This window comes from Zonotrichia leucophrys, chromosome 3, assembly GCF_028769735.1.
Source record: "Zonotrichia leucophrys gambelii isolate GWCS_2022_RI chromosome 3, RI_Zleu_2.0, whole genome shotgun sequence".
In the NCBI taxonomy this organism is placed as follows: domain Eukaryota; kingdom Metazoa; phylum Chordata; class Aves; order Passeriformes; family Passerellidae; genus Zonotrichia; species Zonotrichia leucophrys.
The window spans coordinates 50,313,552-50,338,617 of NC_088172.1; the positions used below are offsets into that span (position 1 = coordinate 50,313,552).

The following is a 25,066-nucleotide window of genomic DNA, read 5'->3' on the forward strand; positions in this document are numbered from 1 at the left end:
TGTCCATCAGTTTCAGCTAATTTTCCAGAGAAAAGGATGTAAAAAGTGAAAGCATTTATAATCTTTGCAATTGATAGAAATGGAAACAGTAATTCCTACAACAATAGATGTGTATGTATGTACAACCTAACGACCAGTCAAAATATTATATTATTCACTTGAATTTGTATAGTAAGAAAGAATGACACAATTTAGAAATAATTTTATTTTATGATGTTAATATAAAGTTGCAAATATAGTTATTTAGAAGGCCCTATATTTAATCCTGTGTTTAGTTTGCCATTTATTGTTTAAAATTAATACCCTTTATGCCTCAAAAAGTTTGTACACAATTAAGCTTTCTCCACTTATTGACAAAATATCCCTGTCCTGCTTTCCACTGTAGCAGGACTGGCTCCTATGTCTTTTGCTATTCTGACAGTTCTAGTGTTGAGAATGTTTTTACCTCCAGGTAACATCTGTAACCTCATGTGTTGTTTAAACAAAGGACCTTTTCAGTGAATAAAAGACTGTATAAGTGCTATGAAGTTAACGCTGGTGGTTTGGGGCTGAGAAGAACATTCTAATAATGTAACTCTTGGGTGCTCTATGCGATTGCTAATTACATTAACCATTTTTCTTGTTTCAGTTTTTGTGAAAACCTTGAAGATGAAGATCTAACTTGAGACAGCCACTCTGAAAACCCAGAAAGACTTCTGATGGTTTAACATATTATTTATAAAGCAAAAACTTGCTTTTCATTTGTTTTAGTTTCCTCAAGGCTCTGATGTGGTGTGTCATGCTCAGTAGAGTGTGAATATGTAGCTTCAAGTCTTCAAAACCACAGAATAATTAGCAATGTTTACTAATCAGCTGAGCAAGCCACTTCCCACCTGAATATTGGAACAATTTTCTCCACTTTAGAAAAAGAGTGAAAGGTCCATAGTTTGGCCCCACAGAACCAGCAATGGAAAGAGAGCCTGGCCTGCTGAGCAATGGTCAATTTGTTGTGCTGAAAACACCTTCTGTGTCTGCCTCAGAAGGTCCCATTGAAGGCAGCTGCCTTTCTGAGTGGTGAGAGATGGATGTCATGGAGATATACATTTAAACTGTTAATAATCTTATGTCAAGACCCCTATAAAAGCAGTGGATTTATCCCTTATTACTTCAGTTAAGTACTCCACTACTTCCCCAGTGGATATTCCAGTCTTGAACTGCCATTAACCGTTAGAAAGATTTTCCAGAAGGTCATCTGAAATCTCTCATGCTGTAGCATAAACTACTGCTTTTTTCCCTGTCTTCAGTCACATGGGAATTTATTCATTCAGGTTATTTTGCAATATGTTTTAAATATCAAAAGGCTTCTCACATCCCCCATTTTCTAGACTAAACAACCCCATTTTTCTCACAACTCCTCTTCTTGCCTACCCTGGGCTTTTTCCAGATGGTCTGCATCTTTCCTAAAGCATGTGATATAAACAACTGCATGCAGAACTCCAGTTGGGTGCTTATATCCACCACCCCTGTCTCTAAGAGACTGTCTTTGTTCCTGAAATATTCAGCTCTGAAGCTACAGAGCCAGTAAAATACATACCTACAGAGCATAATGTAGCATATATAACAAAATATATGTAGGAGAGTAAAGTAAGGATGTGTAGGAATCTAGGGTACAAACTGGTTTTGGTGGAAAAGTGGTGCTGAGCAAAACATGGCAACAGGTTTAAGGTGTTTTGTAAGACGCTGGGGCAGGTATAAGGAAGTAGAATATGATGAAATGACACAATTGAAGGACTTAGAGAATTAATATGCCTACCTATTTAGTACTCACCCCTTTCTGAGCACCCTGGGTGATTACCTTCCACTGCATGAAAAATTAAATCTGTTATTCTTAGCAAAACTTAAACAGCTATCAGTGAACTGATTGTGTTATCAGTAGCTTCAAAGTGGGAGTATCTAAATACTCAGAACCTCAGCCTTGCTTGCTGACAAATAGCAGAGCTGAGGTGTAGACAATAAGCCTTACACTTGCCCTGCAGTGTGTGTTTACTCCTTGAGCCATATTTTAAAGTAAGTAGACATCCCTAAAAGTTCAAAAGTTTCCTAGCACTTCATTTGGGTGTATGTTAGAAAGTCCTAAGCTCAAGCTTTTCTGAGTCCAAATCAAGAGGGAAGATTTCTGTCTCTGCCACTGAACACTTGAAAAGAACCAGTAAATCTCAAGTACTTCTCATTTTCTTAGCTAATGAGGTGAAATGTGACCAATTGAATGAGTGACAGGAGAGAGAGAAAGTGATAATTGTGTTCATAAATGGAAAAACAGTGGTGGAAACAAGATACAGTCACTTTTCCTGTTTTTTTTTTTTTTGGGGGGGGGTTTTTTTTGTTGTTTTTTGGTTTTTTTTTTTTTTTGTTTTTTTTTTTGCAAAGCTATTTGTGGAACAGGGAAACATAGTCTAGAGGGACAGACTGACTCAACAATAGCTTTCCTGAAAGGAAGCCACTGCTTGCTTTCCCCAGTTCCCTTCTCTCACACTTTCCTGACAGCTCACACATTACTTCACTGCCATAAGAAAGAGGTCCCTCAGCAGCACTGGAGCAAATGCAGCAGAGCAGAGTGAGGGCTTCTGGGCCTTTCCAGCTCACTCTGGGAACCAAAGGCATCCAGCTTTTCTCTTGGCACAGCTCAGTACCCATCACATTGGGGGCAGTGATGGTTAGGGTGGCAATTACTAGCTATATTAATCCCCACCACATTTAAGGGACTCACAGATCAGGAACACTTGCTGGTTTTACCCCAGCTGCCTCTCCTCCCCTTTGATTCACCCTAGAGTTAGGCTTCTTTGCCTCCTCGAAATGGAAGCTTTAATTGCCCTTGTGTTAAACCTCATTGTGGTTACAATACATGTAATTAGATGACCTCAGGCACAAGCTGAGTCTTTCAATAAATTGGCATTATTATTGGCTGCCAGTCTACTGACCTGCTGCTTCTCAGCTCTTGCATTTACTCCAAAAACGGAGCAACGATCTAAGCTGATCTGGTTTTGTATTTCAAGGGTGTGCCAAAGAAGTTTATGTAGACTTCTACATACTGCCCTATAAACTTTTTCTTTATTTCACATATCCAGTAGGCATATAGTAGAGTAGGCATTAAATGTAATGTTCAATACATATGGCCAAAGGAAGTGTGTTTAGAAAGCATGGCTAATAGCGTAGGGACAAATTCCATTTTGTTTCCCATAGATATTAAGGCTGACAGACTGTTAGTTGCATGATCATTAGCTAAAGTGAGCTCCACAGCAATGCTTGAGGCAAAATAATAATAATATGGTGGCAGTTGAAGCAGGAACAGCACAAGTCAGCAGCACCCAGCCAGCAGCTAGCAATTCCTTTGCTTATGAGCAGAATGTTTAGAGTCCAGGCAAAATTGTTAGATTGGGGTTTTTTATTAATTTGTCTTTCTGAATCCTTCCTATCTTCAGATCTTTTTTCAAATCAAATTTTCAAAACAATACCTAGAGACTATGAATTTAATTTTCTTTGAACAAGTATATGGGTAAGGGAAGTTTTTTATGGCCTACAAGAATTGCTTTATAGCAGCATGCATTTTTCAGTTTCCTAATTACTGTTGCATTTAATAAATAATTTATGCATGTTTATTATTAGGACCTCAAAATTATGATGTAAAAATCTGTGTTCTGATGCCTATCCCTAGGATTGGAACATAAAATTACACCAAAAATCTGCCCTTAAAATAAACCCCTGCTTTTTATTGTCTTTTTTTCTTGAAATTCAGAAAAACCCAGGAGCATAGTAAGGACTTGAATACATTCTTCATGATCTGTGTTTCTTACACTCACTGTTGTAACAGTTATAGATTTTAAAGGTTTGCTCAAAGTCAACCAAATGTGAAACAACCTATACAGAGTGGTGTTTGGTCCCTGAGGGACACATCCATGAAGAACCATGAAGTCATATTTCATAATGACATATCTGCAATGCATGGTTAAGCCTTCAAATTTCAGAGGCACAGCAAGTTATTGTAGTCTCATTTTATTTTTTACTTTGGTTTCCAATTGAAGTCAGCCAGTTCTCCACATCACTTAAAACTTCTTCAGACAGTGTCTGGTCTCTGGCTGCCCTCTCAAGAGTGAGTCAGTTCAGCAGCACCACTCTGACCACCTCAGTGTTGTGCTATGCTGGGAGGAACTCTAAGACAGCCTTCGGAATGTGGTTGGAACAGGGCTACAGAGCCCAGAAAACTATTCCAGGGGGTCTGTGTGCACATTGTTCAGCCTGGAGAAGGGAAAGCTCTGGGACAACCTCATTGCAGCCTTCCCATACTTACAGGTGGTTTATAAAAAAGGAGGGAGAGTGACTTCTTGCTGGGCAGACAGTGACAGGACAAGGGGGAAGGTTTGTAAACTAGAAGAGGAGATATTTAGAAAATATGTCAGGAAGAAATTCTTTACTCAAAGAAGAGTGAGGCACTGGCACAGGTTGCCAAGAGTAGTTGTGGATGCCCCATCCTGGAAGGCTTCAAGGTCAGGGTGGATGGAGCCCTGAGAAACCTGGTCTAGTGGGTGGCACCCCTATCCATGGCAAGGTGGTTGGAACTAGGTCCCTTCCAATCCTAACAATTCTATGATTTAAATAATAGAATTTGTGATAAATTCTATGATTTTAAATCATAGACTTCCCCTTCAACACAGTGACTACTCCAGGCATTAGAATTACCTAATTCTTTACTAATAGATGTCTAGTCTCATAGATGTTGAGGAATTTTTTGCACTTTTCTCTTTTAGGAGCATGTCAGAAGTCCTTTATCTTCTGATATTAACCAGGGTGCCTGCAGTCTGGTCTAAAAAGAAAAAAGCCCAGTGCTACACTGGATTGATTTTAAAGTAATATTTGACAGAAGTGACTAAATAATGGATGCTCCCTAATTATAGCACATGTACAAGCACTTGTGATTTCTCTCAAGATGTATTATTAGAAATTTTTTAACCACTTGTGTTTATGTTTTTATGAAGTTTCTGGGCAGTAGCATGGTGTCAGTTATTTAAGCTTACTAGTCAATAAGTCAAATGGCACCCAGTCTCCACCTCCCCCAGTCTCATTACAGTTTCAGTTCTGGTGTCCCTCATGTCAATAGATGAACATAAACTGAGCCTGGAGGAAGGCTTTGAGATGGAAGCACACATTTCAATACTGCCCACAATATGGAGGGATTTACCTGCTCTCCTAAACTCAGAAATGCGTGAGCATTCCTAGCAAGAGTAATTGTTCATGCTAATGCAAACTCATTAGCCATGAATACTTGCATATGCGGCTTTGTAAGAAATGAAGTGTAAATACTGCTGTCAATCAACATTTTAATCAACCAAATGTTTGTGAAAAACCAATTCAAGATAATATGAACATGCTAAAAATGAATTCGCTCTGATATTTCAGCACTTCATTATGAAAGTATTTGCAGTACTGACCTGTCTCCACCTGGAGCTTTATCATTGCTATGATTTTTTTTCCTAGTTCTAAAATTGGTCTTGTAATAATAGAAATGTGAAATTTGCTGACAGATTTCCCAGTGAGCTACGACGGGCTGAAGATGCTATTTTAAGCACTCTTGTGAGAAAAGTGATTGGTAGTATATGCACTGAGCCCTGATTCAGCAGGAATTGGTGCAGGATCCCTGCTTCATGTTCAAGCTACAAGAAACACTGATGAGGAACTCCACATAAATGAATGAATAGAAACACTGCAAGATGCTTGGAAAAGCAAATTAGTAATTATGCTTGTAATAGAGAGCCGAAGATTACTCACAAAAGTTCAGCTCTAGTCAGTCTCAGCTGATGAAAATGATCAGAAATTCAATTAATTCAAGGTTTATAACGATTTTACACTTACTTATGATTTGGTCTTACATCTAAATGTGAATTTATTTCATCACAGTTTAATCACAGCTTCTGTCAGTTGAATACCCTTGCATCTTGTTGTTCTGCAACAAAGAAAAATCTTCTTTCCACCTCTGTATGCTCAGCTTGAACAAACTGGTAAAGTGGTGGAACAGGCAGGTCATCTAAACCCTTTGGTAGAAGAGAAACTTCTGAAAGAGATATATTTTTTAAATTTAACATCATCTGTGCCTGGAAGTTGAAATTGATTTTAAGGGTGATCATCAAGATCATGGCATGTAAAAATAGCCTGGGAAAAGACAAAGTCTTAAAAGAGTGGTTAGTAGCTTTAGTTACTCTGCAGTTGAGATCTAAAGCATAGTGAGCTGAATTAGTTGCATATTTCTTTTCAGTTGAGGCTGGATTTAGCTGGGGATTATCTCCTGGCATGGCATGAAGTTAAACGTGAGTTAGAAAGTCACTCTCTATAATAACTTTAGTGGTTTTGCGCTTACTTAATTTTATTTTGTCAGGATCAAATTAAGCCCATTCTAGCGCATTAGGGAGGTGTGTGCACAATGAGCCTGGGGATGTGGAAGGGAGAATGAGCCTTTGGCTGCATGGATGCCAGCCCGGACAGATTTCATACTGTCTTCCCAGGGGGGATGGAAAGAATGATGGAGCACAGGCGATTTTATCTGCATGTGATACTCACTGTTATTAAAAGGGAATTTCAGGGTGTGGAGTTAACCCTCAGGAGTCTGTGCAACCACCCGCACATGTCACGCAATTTGTGTCAGATAAAATCCACTCGGGGGTCCCTGGTGAGTCCTGCCCTTTGTTCTCTCTTGTAATTGCCTTTGGCCACTGGCATGCTCCCCAGTGCTATTGCAAATGGAGAAGTTTAGGCTTTCTCCACACCCCCACACTTTTCTCTGTCACTCAAGGAGCATCTCCTACAACTTCTTTGTACTCTTGTCCTGTGTCTAATTCTAAGTTTTCCCTCACCCTGACTTACACAAGAGCTGTATGCTACTAACATCTCATTGTTTCATTACTTAAAGGAGGGAAGTGCTTTCAGGTATGCAGCTGTTATAGAAAACAAGAGGGATGGAAGAGTTTAAAATGAGCAACATCCAGTCCAACACGAGATTTAGGGTTTTTTTGGTTTGGTGGATTTTAGTTTGGTTTTGGGGTTTTTGTTTGTTTGGATTTTTTTTGCTCTTGTTTGTTTGGTTTTTTGTGTTTGTTTGTTTGGGTTTTTGTTTTTGTTTTGTTAAAAATTGTGTATTTTACACCTTGGGGTACCTCTCATGAATTAAGTCTCCAGAGAGACTGTGTAGATAATATTCTGCCAATTTAATACAGAATAAATGAGTTTAACCTGTAAGGGTGTTTGGAGACAAGAGAAAGAGGCAGAGTTTAGTGCTTTTCCCCACTGAGTTTTTCTTGCAGTAAAACTGCCATACTCATTCTCTCATGTTGATTTATCACATGCCCATTTTTTGCTCCAAAGTAAAGAAAATGTCTTTTCTTTTCCATAGGAAGTGTTAAAGAAAAAAACCTCAGTCTCCTTTTCCAAGCCTGCTGGCCTTTCTGGGCAGCCTGCCCACAGTAGAGGATCCTTGTTTATCCCAAGGAGGGCAAAACAGAGCAAAGAGAGGAGTCTTGTCTAACATCCTCAGCTTTCCGGGGCAGCCGCAGGCAGAGAAAATCACAGCGGCCATGGAGAAGGTGAGGGAGCAGCATGCATCCCTGCCCACCCATGGAACATGGCAACAGTGGGAAAAACTCCAAAAAAGTTATGTTCTGCCTTCAACAGCACAGCAGAATCCTGGGTTTCCCTGCAGTCACAGTGGAAGGAATTCCTCTCTGGGATTGCACTGGGCAGAACACGTCCACGCAGTGCAGCTTCTTCTCGAAGGCTGTGGCTTACCAATTCAGCTAGACCATAACTATATGTTTGATTCCACATGCTGCCTTGCCTGCCAAGAAGTAAAAATCAAACCTCCATTTCTTTGTGGGTTGTTCTTTTTTTGATCTCTGGAAACTGTACTCCTGAACTGCATTTTCAGTAATTGCAAGATTTATTTTTGTGTTGCTGTACATTAGTCACATTGAAATATGAGGAATGCAAAAAGAGAGAGAGAAGTGCATAATTATTGAGCAGGAAGAATAAAATCAAATCATTCATATCTAATTTTTTAAGACTCTTGAAAACAATGGTGTGGTTTGGGGAATTAAAAAAAGTAGAAGGAGCAAGCTGCCAAAAAAGTACATAAAAGCAAGTCAAAACTGCACAAAAAGGCATGATGTTTCTTTAGAAAGCTACATGTAATCACCAGGCTACCTGACTAACTGGTACTTAACATGTTCTCCTAAGCACAGTAACTCTCCCACTGAGAGAAACAACGTGAGTCAAACAAGAATATACACGCTTTGGAAATACTTTTCCAGAACCGTGACACTTGTTCCATTAGTCAATCTGGTACACTTTCAACGGGCAGAAAACTGTTGAGTCCTAAAGAAAACAGTGACACAGAAAGTAGAGAAGCCAGGAGCTAAGTTTCAGAAAACTGAACTTCTGCAGGAAAGAAAATATGAGGACAAGCTACAATCCTGTTGGGGTCAGGTCCTGTTAGAGACCTCAAAATGTTGCTGTAGTCCAAGCAACATTTATTAAGCAAAGATAAAACTGCTATAATCTCACATAAATTAACCAAATTTATTAACCAAATAAATTAACCAAAAAGAATAAAGGAAGAGCTGAAAGCTGTAACATTTAAGCTAAGAGATAAATGTTTATATCTCTCCAAATGTCTGTAGGTCTGTTATGCCTGACTTACTACTGCCTTTGTGTTTTCTGAAAATTAGGTTAATTTTTCTGGATAGCGTTTTGTTGTCCTTGAGGCAAAAAATAGACCATCAGCCTAAAAGCCAGCCCTGAGGAAAGGAGGGACTCCAAGTAAAGACTCATTTTTTCTCCCCCAATGGTCAGTGCCATCTGTAAGCTGGGTGATGGCAGAAGGGCAAGAGTTTTGGTCCAAGGTCTCAGACAGAGGCTAAAAATTGTCTACTCCCTCCATGTCAGGCCCTTTGCAACTTTAAGTGTGGGAGAAACAAATAAATCATGCGAAATCTCTGTAGCTCTGCAGTGCTCTGTGGTCACATGGATGGCATTTCACGTGGGTCTGCTGGACTGGGTGGCAGCAAGGGGCAGTGGAGCATCTGGCACTGTCACCTGCTTGAGGTTTCAGTTCCACTGAACGGGGCTTGCTCTGTTTCAAAGCTGCAAAGTGAGCAAAATTTCCAATCTATTTCCAAATAAAATTGAATGTGTTGCTGATGGGGCCTGAAATATTGATGAACCTTCAAGATTTTTGTTTCCTGTACTCTGATTGATTTCTAGTGCCCAGTAAGTGTAAGAAGAGCCCTACACATATGAAATGGTTCCCAGCTAAAATAATGGGAAAAAAATCTCACAACAACCATCAAGATCTGATGCTTCTTCTACCTAGCTGGCCATAGAAGCCAAATTTGCTCCAAATCAACCCTGTGCCATTATTAATAAGAGCAAATGAAGTGCACCTGAGAAGGGAAAAAGTATTATGGAAATCAAAACATCTGCTTCCCGTGGTCATCAGAGATTGTGGCAAGGAAAGGCATGAGTGACTAATTTGCTGAGAGAAAGTACTGCCTCAATAGAGTAGTTAGGAAGTTTCCCTAAAGCTGTCTTTGAGCTGGGCTTTCAGCTGTAGATATCAGTAAGCCTTCAGTGTTCAGGAAAGAATGGTGATTTCAAGGATGTTACTGGTGCTTGGTCTAGGTGGCGGCTTTGACTTTACACACTGCTTGCTCCTGGCCAGGCCTCGAACATGCAGGGTGTCCCCAGTGAAGCACAGGGAAAACTGCAGCTATTGAAGTACATATTGCTGGCTTTAATTCTATCTTTGGCTGAGACACAAATTGCTATATCTGAATGCATTTGGCTTTTGAAATGGTGTCAGAACACCTTGATGTTGTGTTTGGGTTCACACATCTCAAAAATTACATATTTGCTCAGTTTTTTTCCCACAGACACTAAGGCTGAATGAGGAGAGCCACTTTGTAGTTCCAGGCAGCAGCTGAATTTCTTCTGCATAGATGGAGTTTTGCTCTTGACTTTGGTGGGGCTGCCTTTCATCCTGAGGCTTCCCACTGGACACAGAAAAGAAGGAGCAGGGTTAGAATGGATAGCTGAAGAATGGGCGGTGGGAGGACCTCTATCAGCCATGCTGTGACCTGCCTGAGTCCCTGCATTCTCCAGGCCTGCCAGAGTGCAGTGGGCATGGGTCTGGCATCACAGAGAAGTAGCAGTGGTTTGCACATCCAAAGTTGCTACTTGGCTCTACAGAGGGGACTGACATGGCATGTCCTAAACCTGCACCAGCACAGCTCTGCTGTGAACCTTCCTCCAGCTGTCCTGGGAGAGAAGAAGGACCTGTTGCATGTTGCTAAAAACGAGTCAGGAACTAGCTTTAAACAGAACTGCTTTTGGATTAATTAATGAAATTCAGGGCCTATTTATACTTCTGGACTATTTTATTTGCTTTCACTTGTTTTTAGCTCAACCTTTTTGCCCTGTTTCCCCACAGTCTGCTTGAGGCAACCTCCAGGTCGAAGAGGTGATGATGCAGCCTTTCCCTGACAACAGGCAGGGTCCTTCTCTTACGTGAGTGCCATAAACCTACTTTTGTCTTTCTCCCTGCTATGCCCTCTGGGAAGCAAAACACAGTTCCAAAGCCCAACATGTATTAATGAAAACTATGCTTTTATAATGATCCTCAGGACTTTTCTGTCATTTTTCTAAATTGAATGGCTACATTACCTCAGTATGGCAATTAATGACAATTAAATATAAATTGATAATGAGTATCTGCCAACTTGATATGATGTAGTTCTACCAGGCATTTCAGGCTCTTTCCCGTGGAAATAATTATTTTTCAATTACACTGTTCCATCTTTGTCAGCTAGTGTATAACCTGTGTATGTTGCTTTTCAAATTAAAGAAAAGCTTGGCATGGTAACAGGGAAGAAGCATGGCATCTGCAATAAAAATGCCAAAATCCAGGAAGCTGCTCCACAAGCCTGAGTACTGTGTGCAAAGCAGATGGTAGGAAATTGAGCACATAAGAAAATTCATGGGCTGTGTTGCATGTAACTGCATGTAACATTTTATTAAAGGTAAGTTTCCTTCAATGTGTGCAATATACTGAAGTATATATTAAGCTCTCGTAATGCTCTCTGGAACAAGTGCCATTCTTAGCATTTGTGCAATAAAATAAAGCAGTATAGAGAGAAAGAAGATCATTGTGAACCATAAGGATGATTTGGAAAGAACTGTCTGCCTGTTCAGCAATGGGGAAAAACTCCAGCTACTTCACAGGATGCAGTTTCCAACCTTCATCCTGTGTAATGAGCTGAGCCAGGTTACACATGAGCACGAACGCTTATTTAATAAATGCTACCATAGATTTTCCAAGTGCATTAGCAATCCAGTAAAATAATTCCCATGCTTCAATTAGATACGTGTGTATTTCCACCTCCCCTATCTAATCAGGACAAGCTGAATTACATCAGACAGGGCCATCGTGCCTCCTTAGGCACGGGCTGGCAGTTGTAAGATAGCAGAGCACTGCATTCCTGGCACAGGCAGAGGATTATAACCTGTCGAGTCAAAGTCTTAATCTTTTCTCAGAGATGAGTCAGTGTTGAAATGACAGTCAGAACATGCACAGGCAGCAACACAAAGATTTGTTGTGGCTAATGGGAGCAGTAAGGGAGAAAACACTTCATCTGACTTTATCAAAAATGTAGAGGGCTCTGCTAAGAAGAACTACATTTATTGACAGTACTCATAAGAAAATTAGAAATAAACAACCTAAACAGGCTATGAGACAGGCTTATTTTAAACCTTCTATTAGTTTTTATAAGTACACTGTAAATGTTTTGACATAAAAAGAAACGTGTTCTGTCATGTTAATCTATGAACCGAGAGGATTCAGGACTAACAAATCCCATAGCTAATACAGGAAAGAGTGAGATCAGCTGGGTAAAAAAATTAAACAAACCCATGGTAATTTCTGAATTGCTTAATGGAAAAAACCAAAATTACTGCCATTAATACCCTATCTCTTATAAAAATAACAATACTATACAGTATAATATACCAATTCAGGCGTGGTACAATAGAGAGGACTATCAATTCAGAGTAAATTCAGAAGTAATTCCTACGTTTCCCTTCAGCAAACAAGGAACACCTGTTTTTTAATTTTCACCTTTTTAAAAGAGATTTTAAAAGAGATAAAGATAAAGAGATTTAGAAAGAGATAAAAATATAACTTAAATAAGCACTGTGCCACCTTCTTTTGAAGGATGCAGGGATGTGCAGCATCTGCTATCAGGTATATCAGACTAGAGATGAAGCCAAGCATGTGTCTTTTCATTGAAGCATTTTTTTTTTTTAATTTGATTTTTAATTTTTTTTTCTTTTTCCCTAAGAGACAGTAGGCCAAAATCCTATGGCCCCAAATCTGAGGGAAGAGAACTGAGAAAGCCTAGCAGGAGATACTGGCTCCATCCATGGAAGAGTGCAACACTTCACTTAAAAACTCATAGAAAGTCTGTTTAATAGTATTTTTCATGATAATTGCTGGGAGAAGGTTGTTAGGGTGTGACAGGCTTACTAACTGCTAAGGAAAAGTATTTGCTTTCCACTGCCTAAAGAACAACTCCATAGTCAAAAGGCTCACATAGAAAGATGGAGAAGTTGACTATAAACTGCTTCAGTCACCCTAAAAAGTGCCTCTTCCCAGGAGGCTCCTCTGGTGCCTGCCAGGGCAGCCCCCACGGCCTCTGCTGAAGTCGGGCTCTGAGGAGTGGGCTAAATAAACCCAAATAAAATGCTGCAAGCACAATGCTCAGCTGCTGTCAGCTCCCATTCACAATCAGTGGAGGCAATTCTAAACGAGGCTCACTGCTTCAGACTCAATTTGGGCAGCTTCTGCAAAAGCAAGAGGTTTGTTTGGCTTCCTTTCTGAGATGCCTCCTGTATGGTGTAGAAAATCTCACTGCCTAACCATGGGCTTGGGATTCAGCTCTTAAAGGGGAAGGCAGTCAAAGAGGATTTATTAACTTTACCTATAACTGTCTCATTTCCTAGTGCTACAGAGCTGGACTATGTATCCTACTAGGAAAAATTTAGACGGATGAAAATAAATGTACTGTTGCTAGAAAAAATATCAGGGTGAAGAGCACTTATATATCAAAAAGTAGTCACAGGTAGATAATTCAACAACAGGGCATCTGAGCTGAAGGACGATTTCACACAGTCACAAACCTTGGTTCAATCTTCTTCGAATGCTCTGCCTCTCTAGTTTTTTCAGACTCACCTTCCATTTTCTAGAACAGCTTCTTTAGATACAGCCTCATCATCAGAAAGCACACAACTTAGCAGGTGTATCCCATCAAATTCAATTTCTGACTGCTTTTTCTTTGATTCATTAAGCTTCCATTCTCAGGATGATCCATGGCAGATTGCAATCTTTTCCCGTTTACAGCATATCAGGGACATTTAATTGTCTGTTCTGTAGAGATGAATTACTAACGTACTCAGCCACAGAAGCTAGCACACATCTACATGTCATTTCTTCAAATGCCAAGGGTTTTTTTAGAGGTCAATCTAGTGAGTTTTTCAGAATCAATAGAGAGTGGCGTAGGAATAATAATCATTAGAAATGCCCTAAATGATTAATGATTAATTTAACATTAGCTGGGATGCCATATTTAAAAGTAGAAACATAAATACCAATTTTAAGTGCAAAATATTACAAACATACCTCAATACCATGCCTTTTGCATAGGACCAAAATGTAAGTAGAATTAATAATTTTTGTCTCATAACTCACATTTTATGTAGCAGTGTGTGATGGAGGGGCATTTGCAGGCTGTGGGGTAGACAAAGACTGAACTATGTAATAAAATTCATGCATAAATTACTAATGGTACCCTTTCTAAGGCTAACATATTGACTAACCCTCCTGTGAACATCAAACAGGTCAGTGCACTAAGAGGTTACTAACTAGCTAATGCCTGTGGTGTTTTTCTTATGGGGGTTTAAAAGGAGAAGAAAATAACCCTGACTTTTTTTAGATGGTATTTTCACTGTGAGAAATATATGGGCTCATTTTGCAACACTTCTCTGAATTTCAGTTTAGGAAGCAGTTTTATGAAGTGCTGATACCCAGACTCTCAGTGGTGCTTAGAAACATGCAAAGCCAGAATGATAAAATAGCTTTGAAGTTGACTACAGTTAAAAGAGAATAACTAGTTTTTACAGAACCTGACAGCATTTCACTCTCCTCCCATTACAATTTGGAAGTTAAATATAGGAAAAAATAGGTAAAAGCCCCAAAATCATCTCTGACCTATCCAGTTCTTTGAAGTTTGTTAAATGGAGACAATCTGGACAGACATTTAAGAGATTAACCAATACGTATATCTGTATAAGAAAAGGAAGTTTTGGAGCACTCATGTCATTGTATAAAGCTTACTAGCTGAACTTCCTGGAAAATGACTTAAGCCTAAGTGGGGGGGGGGGGGAGAGGGAATACTAAATTGTGCCTTATACTAAAAATTACTTCAGACAATCTCATTTTTTTCACTTAAGAAAATATTCTTACATGACCATGATTTTTTAACCTGTGCAGTGTTTGGGACAGGGAGTGTCTCTTGCTACAGAGAAAGTATTTAGGCTAATGGGACTTGCATCTTGGTAATAATGGAATGAATTATTATAACTATTTTGTATTTATTAACACCTTATGCATGCACATAGAATATTTCTTTTCCTATGTTATTTATACAGAGCTACTAAGTGAAGCAAAATTGCATGAATGCCCCAGAGCCTGTTGTTGTACACACAAAAGCTTATTCACTTAAATTGCACATATTTAGAGAGAGCTTTTGGATTCTCCTTGTTAAAAATAGCTTGGTACAGAAATACCCAGAGAAATTAGGACTGGAGGGCACTTTTAGGCTTGTCTTTACAAGAAATGGGGTCATGACCTCTTCTTTCTCCCTAAGGGTAAATACCATGGTGCAGAGGAATACTTTCCTCCCATGTATGAAAGCCTTGTCCATAGAGGATGTTGGGGACAGTCCTTGGAGATTATTTCCTCAGGTCAGTGACCAGGGCAGGGCTGAGCTCTAATGGGGACACTTCGTGAGTAGCCGGGTACCAGTGCTTGAGCCTTCTCCTGACCCTTGAGAGCTTAGGGGGAGAGCTGCAGCCTGAGAGACTCCTGGTTCATCTCGTTACCTTCAGGCTGAATAAACTCTCTCCACAGAGAAATAAGTAGACAATAAATATTTGCCTTTTTCTTTCTGAAAAACCTCTGAAGATATGCATTGCACAGTCTCCCAAGGCAGCATATTTTGTCATTTCTCTATCCTTACTGTTTGAAATTTTTTGAGCACATTTAATCAAAATCTCTTTCGCTTCAGTTTAGGCTCTTTATTCCCTGCACTCACCACATGAGATCCAGAGCACATTATTTCCCTCGGCTTTATCAACACATCTGCATTTTATAAACAAAATATTTCTGTTTCCTTTAGTCTTTCCCTGTAGGATATTACAAAAGGGGTATGTCTTTTAGATGTCCAGTCATTCCAGTTGCTTCTCTTCAATTTCTACCAAATAGGTCCAATCTCTTCTGGAGTCTCACAGTCTTAACAAGTGAGAATTAAGAGCCCTAACCCACAGAATCTTGCACAGTAAAGTTACTTCATGTCTCATATGCATGACATACTTTATACACTCCACTGCAATGTAGCTTTTTTCAGCACAGCATGTTGCTGGCTGAACATGTTTTTGACTCATGTTCTGCCTGCAATTCAGATCCCTTTTTGGTTCTTATTGGTAGAACTGCTGTCAAATTCACATTTTCCAATTGCGTGTTTGTGTAGCTGATATTCCAGATGAATATGGAGTGTTTGCATTTATTTTATTGAATTGCATCCTGTGATATACATATAAAACTGATGAACTGGTTTTGTTGCAGTTCTACATACTGCTGATCTCCTGTCTTTAATCCTGCACCCTCCATGTTTTTCATTTACTAGATACTGGCATCTTGGAATATTCAACAACTTGAAAAGTGTGTTCAGCACTCTTCTAAAAATCTTTCAGAAAGGCACCTGTTTATTGCACTAAATACTGCAGGCACCTAAGTAGTATTGCTCTACTTCTGCTCTTTGTTTTGTATTCTCTATTCTCTATTTTCTATTCCTAGCTGATAGCTTTCACCAGCAAGCCTTCTTGATTATTTATACCTCCTCCTTCAAAATGGCATTTAGCTTGGAAGAGTGTGCACTGGGATGGCATCCATTACCTCATGTTTTTAACGTGCTCTTGGCATCTCTTGTTATAGCAGAGAGAGCACAGGCTCTTTCTATGCTAAACAGCCCAGCAGGGCTCCTGCTTTCCCAAAAGAGTTGGGAAAGGATTTGGGAAGTTTATCATGTTTATCTTGGTTGTACAAGAACCAAGAACAGCCAGGTTTTAGCTGCCAGTTTTCAGACAATCTCGGGGTCAATATGCATACATTCTTTTGCAGAATGCATCAAGAAGTAGGGGTGAGAGGACCTGAAGGAAGGTAGGACTATTGGTATCAAAATTTCTAAGTCATTACTGTCAGTCTAGCTTTCTTTTTTTTTTCTTCCCAGCTTCATTCCTAAATTCCATCACTCACCACTAATTGCCAAGCAAAATGGGTAAACCACATTATGTTCCTCCTTTACAGGCTGGCTAAGTTATGCAGAATAACATATTATCATTCTTCATTATTTCTTGAGTGCAAGTGAAATGGATTGTGTAACAGAGGTGACAGGTACCATTCTGGGAGATGACTGATTCTGACAATTATCAATCTAGATATTAATGTCATACTCTCTAACCCATACTATCTTTTAATATTTTTGTTTATCTCTTTTTATGAACTAGTACAAATAACTTCACTCATTTTCTCCCCTTGCATTTTACCAAAGGGTTAATACCTCTATGTAAGCAGAGTGGGATTCAAGGGCAAAACAACAATCAATATTACTAGAGGCTGTGGGATGTTAATTGTCCAGCCCTGCTTCCTGGTTTGTTTTGCTGTTGGCTTTTTTTTTTCAAATCTTTGCCTTTATTGATTCCTTACCTCTCCACTAATCCCTTCCAGAAAAAAGGATGGCTGTCACATCTTTCTAAATAAAAGTGACAGCATGGATGGTAGTGCTCAGGTGAACAATCATAGGCTATTTGTACCAGGAATTGCTGATGTTATTGAGGGCAAGTGCAAGTAAACAGAGGTTACCCACTTCTTTAGTTGCTACCTATCCTCCACACAAAGTGCCATAACAGCACAGTCTGTGCATCCTAACATGTCTGAACAGCAGGCACCAAGCAGAGATGCTTGGAAGTGTTGTACCTGACACTTGAGAGCTCTCTAAATTTCTGACTGCTTTCTGAGACACAGCAGTGGGAGCCCAGGCTGCCTGCCTTTACACACTGGAGCTCTTCCACAGAGACCTCCTGCTCCAAAGGACCCTGTGTCCTTTCCCACCACTGCTGCTCCGAGAGCAGCTGGGAGAGCCAGAGCTGAACATCCCCAATCCCATGTAAACTGCCAAGACAGGCAATCACAGGGAGCCTGAAGGGCAGGTTTCTGCCTTCTGAGGACACCAGCTGGGCAGCCATCAGCAGAACTGGGGGAAGGAGAGACTGCTCCTATGGACAGCTGGTATAGAGGGGTCCTAATGAGTCAGCTTGTCTGGGAGCAGCTACAGAGGTACATCTTGTGGCCCTGCACTACCTGAGTAAGGTGAGAATTTGGAGAAATTCCACCACAGAGATATGGCCACTGCTGGCTGATTCAGGGCATTGTGGTGTCTAGCCACTACTGGTGTAGGGAAGAAGTGAAGCTACAGTCACATTCCATGCTTGCATCTCTGCTCTGAGACAGGAAGAAATTGTCATTGTGCACATTTTGTAGGAAATAATGAATGCATGTGTGGAAATTTATTTTTCCCTCTATTTTTTCTCTCTCATGTTGCACTTACCTTGTACGTGAGTGTATCTTCACCACTGTAACTTAAGCATATCAAACACTCTCCTCCTGAAATCCAAAACTTCCAAAGTTTCATTCAAGCTATAAACAGATAATATTATAAGCAAAAGGGACCAGAGCAAACACTTCAATATAACAAATATTTGCTTTGTGCCATTATTTTATCTAACTCATATTATAGAGTTACTGTTTTTACCATAGGTAAAACAGCAGCAGGTTGAGCAATGAGCCACTATTCTCTTCACAAGGAAGAACAAAGGACAAAGCAGCCCTTGGTAACAAACATTTGTATGAGCCAGACTGTGATGAGCTTTGTAATAAAGGCAAAACAAGCCAAAAAAGTAGGGGTTTGGAGCATCAAAAGGATGATGAGCAAGAACAAAAAGTCAGCAGTGCTGAGAGTGATAGATTGACACAAACACAGAGTCTTTGGAGTATGGAACATCAATATTACAAACAGACGAAAAGCAATTATAAATGAAAACAAAATCATAATATATCTGGAAAGACAAGAAAGTTATCAGTCAGAGGGATGGGCATTAATTAGGACATGCAAAGTAGGAAATCACTTAGAGACACAGAGCCCATTAGCAGCTCATAGCCCCAAGCTAAATTCAAATAGGAGACTCAAAAATGACACTTACACACGGTCTGACACACATGGGGTACTGCTGTGATGAAAGCAAAACTTAGTTCTGCAGTGGTTTATGAAGTATGGTAGGATCCCCCTGAAGTGAAGATGAAGCTTACTGATGAGCAGGATGGCAACACTGATCCAGACAAGGCAATGCTCAACCATGACCCCAGCACCCACACCAGAGAGATGAGACCTCCTCCCAGCTGAATGGGATATCAAGGCTCCTCACAGATGAAACTTTTCTTACACAAAAATACACTTTTCCTACACATCAATTAATTCAATACACTTTTCTTACACATCAATTAACTCAGGATAGTGTCTACAGGTTCCTCAGATGCCATCACCAGGCACAAGACAGACTCTGGTTGATGGAAGTTTCCAATAATTATGCAAAAGAGAAGCCCTGCAACAGTGAATCTCACTGGTGAGCCTGGAGCGAAGTCTCACAGCTCACCAAGATGCCACACAGAGCTTTTGAAAGGCAGAGTCAGCCAGTAGGCAAAAACTGTCTGGCCTTGCAAAAATAATGGAGTCTATCATTACACACCTAGGAGATTCCCTGGCAACTCTTGAGTATTTTGTTAACAAGCCAAGGCATACAAGCATGAAATGACTCCTATGATTCTGAGAATATGTAAAAGTAAATGTGCATTTCAATAAGGAAATAAAATCACCAACTGGTGTGTACCTTGTAGTTTTAAACAATTGTGGGTTGCTGAAAATCTCCAGCTATGAGTCTCACTCAGCTCTTAATTTCTTCATGAATACATCATCATGCGAGGTACAAAGCACTAGAACTAAATTCACATGAATCCCTGAAAGACAAATGCCTCAGGAAAATAACAAATGCTGAAAAAAAAAATTTTAAGATACATATTGGTTTATTTCAGAGTCCAGCAACTATTATTTCAAAGTTGTTCAGAAAAAATAATGGAAAAACATAAGAGAAGTTGCTGTGAAACAATGGAAAACCATGGAGAAGACGCAAGCTGCAGGAGTCCTTCCTTAGAGCAACCTCTGGGGAAGGAAAACCTGTGGAGAGCAGCATTACAAAAGAGTTCTTGGTTTTGGCCATTGTAATATTTGACAGCATAGGAAAATGGGTATTCAGACTATCACTGGAGATAACAAATCTAAAGTTAATTTCCTAAACAGCAAGCTTGCCTGAAGAAGAACCTCTTAGGTACAGAAATGAGTCTGTGCTGACATTTGTGGCCAGCCCTGATGGGAAGTATCAATTGTTTAGGAAGAGAATAAATGTGCTGTCATAGAGGGTTAGTAAAGGTGAAAAGGCAATTAACGCTCAGGGCCTTGAATCCCTAAGGGTCACTGCGTAAGCCTCCTGAAAAATTAGTCCATATGTTCTGTATTATTTTCTTTGGCTGCAAAACAGATTAGGACTGTACAATATACACAATGGGAAGTGGATGCAGCCTCATGTTGCTTACATTCACAAGAGATCCCCACATCCACTCTTTGGGAAAGAAACATAAGGAAGCGCAGGTTATGCAAGTGTTCCTCTGCCTTTGGTGTTTCCTATTTCATGTTGTCTGTTCCTTACTCGTCCTGCCACCTTATACAATGCTCTTGTGAGAGAGATCTAGACATAATCACACTGAAAGAGCACAAAATTTCAGAAGTGTAGTATTTTATCTCCCCTTTGGCTTTATTGATCAACCATTAGCTTTAGACTAAATGCTGCACTGTGATTTTGATTCAGCTGCTGAAAAAGCCTCATCCATGAAGCCTCATCTCTTATGCTCTGAATTCATTCCTTAAGGTATGTCTAAAACGAAGACTGAAGTTTTGGGAAGGATTGTCTTTCTCCTGCCACATTTACTCTTGTATTTGTTATGGGTGTAACCATTAATGGTTCCGTTGAGGTATGGAGAAGTATTTGTGAGGAAACTTCTGTCTCCAAGAAATGCTCTCATATGCCTCCAGCCACTCAGGAGTAAAGTAAGAGATTGTGCCCACACTGTACTGCAGTGCTCATTCCCAGGATATTAGCAGACCTAAACGTTTTTGCTCAACTTTGACTTTTAAACAACTAGTTCTTTCTTTCAAATGAAGCAAAATCACTGCAGAAAAGATTCTTGGCAGCAGTTTTTGCTCTGGCTTCCTGAGGAATGCGCTCTCTTTAAAAACTGAATGAAAAACCAATGGCACATAAAACTGCCTCATGACAATGCTGGCAGTTCTACCAGTTTCTCATCCACCCACACTTACCAAGCACTATGCATTATGTTAGAATTGTAACTTTGAAATTATAACCTCTGAGGACATGCTTTTTAATCACCAGTATTTCATTTTCTACTTTCAGAGTGTTGTGGAAGTGTTATTTGAATAGCGGGTACCAGATTTTAAATGTCTGCAGTGCTTACAATATCCTGTTAGTGATAGTATCAGAAAAGTCCTTCAGCTGAGACCTCTTGGATTCTCACACTCAAAGAAAATATTTTAGCCATCTGTTCACCTGATATTTGCTACAGCAGAGAAGAAAAAGCTCAGTATTTTCTAGTCAGCTTAGGTCCAGTGTGGAACACCTCAGTGTTCTTCTGGCTCCGGAAAACATCCTATTATGGTGAAAGTTTGGGTATTCCTGCTTTATATCTCATAGAATATATCCAAGTATGATACTTAATATGACTTTTAAAAGCCTCTTAAGCAATATTGACCTTCTTTCACATTAATAATTTTTTTTCTTAGCAACTGTAAACATCAACCAGTCTATAAAGATGAAAATGTTCTTGCTCTGAACAAGAAAGTTTCAAGTTTTGTGGCTGAGTACGTCAGCACCAGACTTCCAACATGACACGCAGAGCTGTAGACCCAAATTATAGGCCACTCCAAACACAAAAGTTTAAAAAACAGACACTCCCCTCTTTCAAAAACTCTTTTGTATTCTTTTTGGTTTCTCTAAGAACATGTTGTTGATGATGGTATTTTCCTACTGCATTTAAAAAAGCATAAAAGCCAGGCAGGCAGCACTACCCATCTGGAAGTTGATATTCACTTGTGTAATGGCTGCCCTGTGAATAGGGGAGACTTGCATAAACTCAGATTTGTGGGATATGATTTTTCTCAAGCTCTGCTTGCAGCCCAAGCTTCAAGTGTGACCTACACTGGTACCTAGTTGCAATTGCTCAGTATCTCTGAAAATCATGTGGTCCCCACACACCGATAAGGAGCTTAACTCCATATGCTTTGCTTTGAAAAACTAGTGCTTTTTTTAGATGAAAATCTAAAAGCTATCATAGCATTTCAGACCAGTAATAAGATTTTATCAGATTATGATCCCTTTAGTGGCACACTGTGTGTTTTACCTAAATAGCCTGATGAGGCTCAAATGCCTCATGCTAGCCTCTTTCTGAGCGCTGTGTCACATGCCGAGAGCAGAAAAAGCCGAAATGTCACTGCTACCACATGGCCATGCCAAACAGCAGCAAGGATCTGACTGAGGGAGATACACCCAGGCAGATGTGGCCAGCTAACCATGCCTCCTTCCCCTCTGCTTCCTGCTGACTTAAGACATTCACCCCCAGGGCAGTGTGGACAGTAGATAATTGCCACAGCCATACCCAAACTTGGGACACCAAGCTCTTTCAGACCCAGCTCTGCACATGCAAGAGGTCGTCTTCTGCCCCTTGTCACAGGCGAACCTCTTTGCTAATGGGGATGCTTTGGCAACCCTACCCAGTGCCTGTGCTATGCTGGCTGCTTGCTTGCAGTCATAGGCACATTATGGTGTGTAGGATGGGCCATCAGTGATTTCACTCAGTATCTCCTGAGAGACGAGAGGCTGCTGAAAGCACTGATGCTAACCTGAGCGTTTTAGAAAGCCATCTCCACGTGGCTTATTGTTACACTGATTGCTGATAGCTTGAAATATCAGCTCTTGGGATTCACTATCCTGAAACCATCCACGCACACCCACGCCCGCACACACCACGAAGAGAAGAAAACGGTCGCATTCAGCGTTTTAGTGCTGCAGGTATGCAATGTATATAAACGTAGTGTGCCTGACGGGGCAATACTGCATTTCCTTACAGAAAAAAAGAAGTATAAACCACCCAGCGAGCCTATGGTCCGCGGGAGCGCCCTGCCGCGGGCACAGCCGTTCCGCCTCCGCCGGCAGCGAGCAGCGGCCGCCCACGTTTCGCCGGCACGGGGCAGCCCCGCGGCGCTCTCGGGGTGCTCCCCGCTCCGCTCGAGCTGCTCACGCCGGGCACGCTGACCCGTGCTGTGCCAACCCGAGCCGAACCGAGCCACACAGCCCCGCCTCTGTCCCCGCCCCGGCCGGTCCGGGCCCACCCCCGGCGGCGGGGCCGCTGCGCCGCCGAGCCGTGCGAGGCTTTAAGCGGCAGGTGCGGGGGAGCGGAGCACACGCGTGAGCGGCGGCTGCTGCGGCCCGGCGGTAGCGGCGGCGGGCGCCTTTCGGCTCGGCGGGAGCCGCGGCGGAGCGGAGCATGTCGGTGGCGACCGGGGGCAGCGAGGCGGCGGCAGCAGCGGGCGGAGGCGGCGGGAACCGCGTTTTCTTCCAGAGCCCCCGCGGCGGCGGCGGGAACGGCGGCTCCTCCGGCAGCTCCTCCCGGGAGGACTCGGTGTCGGCAGCGGCGGCCGTGGTGCAGGTCCAGCAGCGGCGCCACCAGCAGGGGAAAGTGACGGTGAAATACGATCGGAAGGAGCTGCGGAAGCGGCTGGTGCTGGAGGAGTGGATCGTGGAGCAGCTGGGGCAGCTCTACGGCTGCGAGGTGCGGGGCCGGGGTCGCGGGGTCCCCGGCGCGGTTGCTGTCGCCTCAGTCCCCTCGCCCCCGGCATCCTCCTTCTGCTCTAGTCGCATTTCGGCGCTGGGCAGAGGAGCGCTGTCACCGCCACCTCCAAATGACATTCCCGGTCCACCGCCTCCACCCTGCCGCTGCCCCGCGCCTCAGTGGTGCCTCGGCTCGGGGAATGGTGAAAGGTGCCCATGTCCTATAGAAAGGGTGTCCCCCGTGCCGTCCCGAGGGGAATAGGACGGGACCGCCCTTTGGGGACGGGCGGTGGCTGCCGCACGGCCGGGCACGGAGGGGTTCTTTTCCCCCGTGGGGGCCCCGGCGGCTGCGGCAGGTCCGGGAATGCCAGGAGGTTCGTTCGCCCGCGGCTGTGGTGATCGGGAGCCGCTGTCCCCGCAGCTTTCCCGGGCAGGGCGGACCGGGGCTCCGAGGCGCCTTCCTCGGGCTGGGCGGGCGTCGGTCTCCGTTAGACGCGAGCTGGCCCAGCGCCGGAGCCCGGCGGGTCCGGGAGCAGAGCGGTGTGCTGGGCACAGGGGGAGCAGGAGGAGGGAGCGGGACCTGCGCGGGGGTTGTGCGGAGGCGGCTGGTGTGGAGGAGAGACTCCGGTGCGGGTACGGTCCCCTCTGGATCGTGGGTTTGCGTTATCCCGACCTACAAGAGCCGGGTAGAGACTGGCCGGGAAATTTCAGTGAGCAATTCGGAGATCATTAGGACGAGAATCGAAAATGCTGGGGGCTTGTATGTACGTGATTTGTACGTATCAAATCTGTTTTTCTGTTACTCTGGGCGAAGAGCGAGTGTTGCCAGAATGAATTCTCTTCTGTAGAGGACAGATGAGCAGGAGGATGTTTCAAGATTGTTCAAAGAAATGGCAACTGTTGTCTTCCTTGTGGAGATAACGATGTTGTAAGCCTAATCCCCAATGGATCGTATCACACTTCCACTTCGGGTATATTTACTCTTACCCAAACGTTAAGGCTAAACTGAGGTTCACACACACTTTCCCCATCAGTCGTCTAATTCACTTTTGTTAGAGACTTCTGAAGTGAGATTTGTTGAAGCCAGATACAAATTTTGCAACTAGCATGTCCAGGAGCCAACATCTCACTCCTGAGCATGCTGGAGCTAGGAAGACGAGAGCTTGACAGTCCTTGAGGGGTGGATGTGAAAATATAAATAACCTGGATGGAATATCTAGCACACACATAATACAAATGTTTAAAGAAACTCCTTTAATCCCAAAAGTGATTTATTGGCAAATTTGTTAGAATGATACATAAAAGATGTGTATGTGTCAAGTTAAATGTCCTTAACTGTTCACATCCATGAGCTGTAGGAAGGAAAGATACAAATGGAAACTCCAGTTAGAAATAATAAAAATAAGCAATTCTTAGTCTTCATCTTGGTGTGACTTGCCTCTCCAGTCTCATGACTTGTTTGGCCACATAGCCTGTAGGCTGTGAGGGTTTTCTGAGGCAGGAAGTGTTTACAGTTGTTTGTGTGAACTGATGATTCTGTGCCTGTGCAGGCTGATAACGTAGTTAGTGTCTGGCCTGCTGGATCCGTCCTCTGGTTTGACTCTCACTGCTCACAAACACCAGGCCTGTTTGGGCTGTGTGCTTTTGACATACG

General features: G+C 42.0%; 1 protein-coding gene across 1 annotated transcript in view; it reads left to right on the top strand.

The window, feature by feature from the left end:
- The first annotated feature begins 23,019 nt into the window (after positions 1-23,019).
- The window catches only part of PPP1R14C (protein phosphatase 1 regulatory inhibitor subunit 14C), a 50,989-nt gene continuing 48,942 nt past the window's right edge, over positions 23,020-25,066 (top strand). The window contains exon 1 of the mRNA XM_064708137.1: positions 23,020-23,413. Within this exon, the coding sequence (XP_064564207.1) occupies positions 23,129-23,413 (285 nt within the window). The 5' untranslated portion in view covers positions 23,020-23,128. The remainder of the gene's footprint in view (positions 23,414-25,066) is intronic.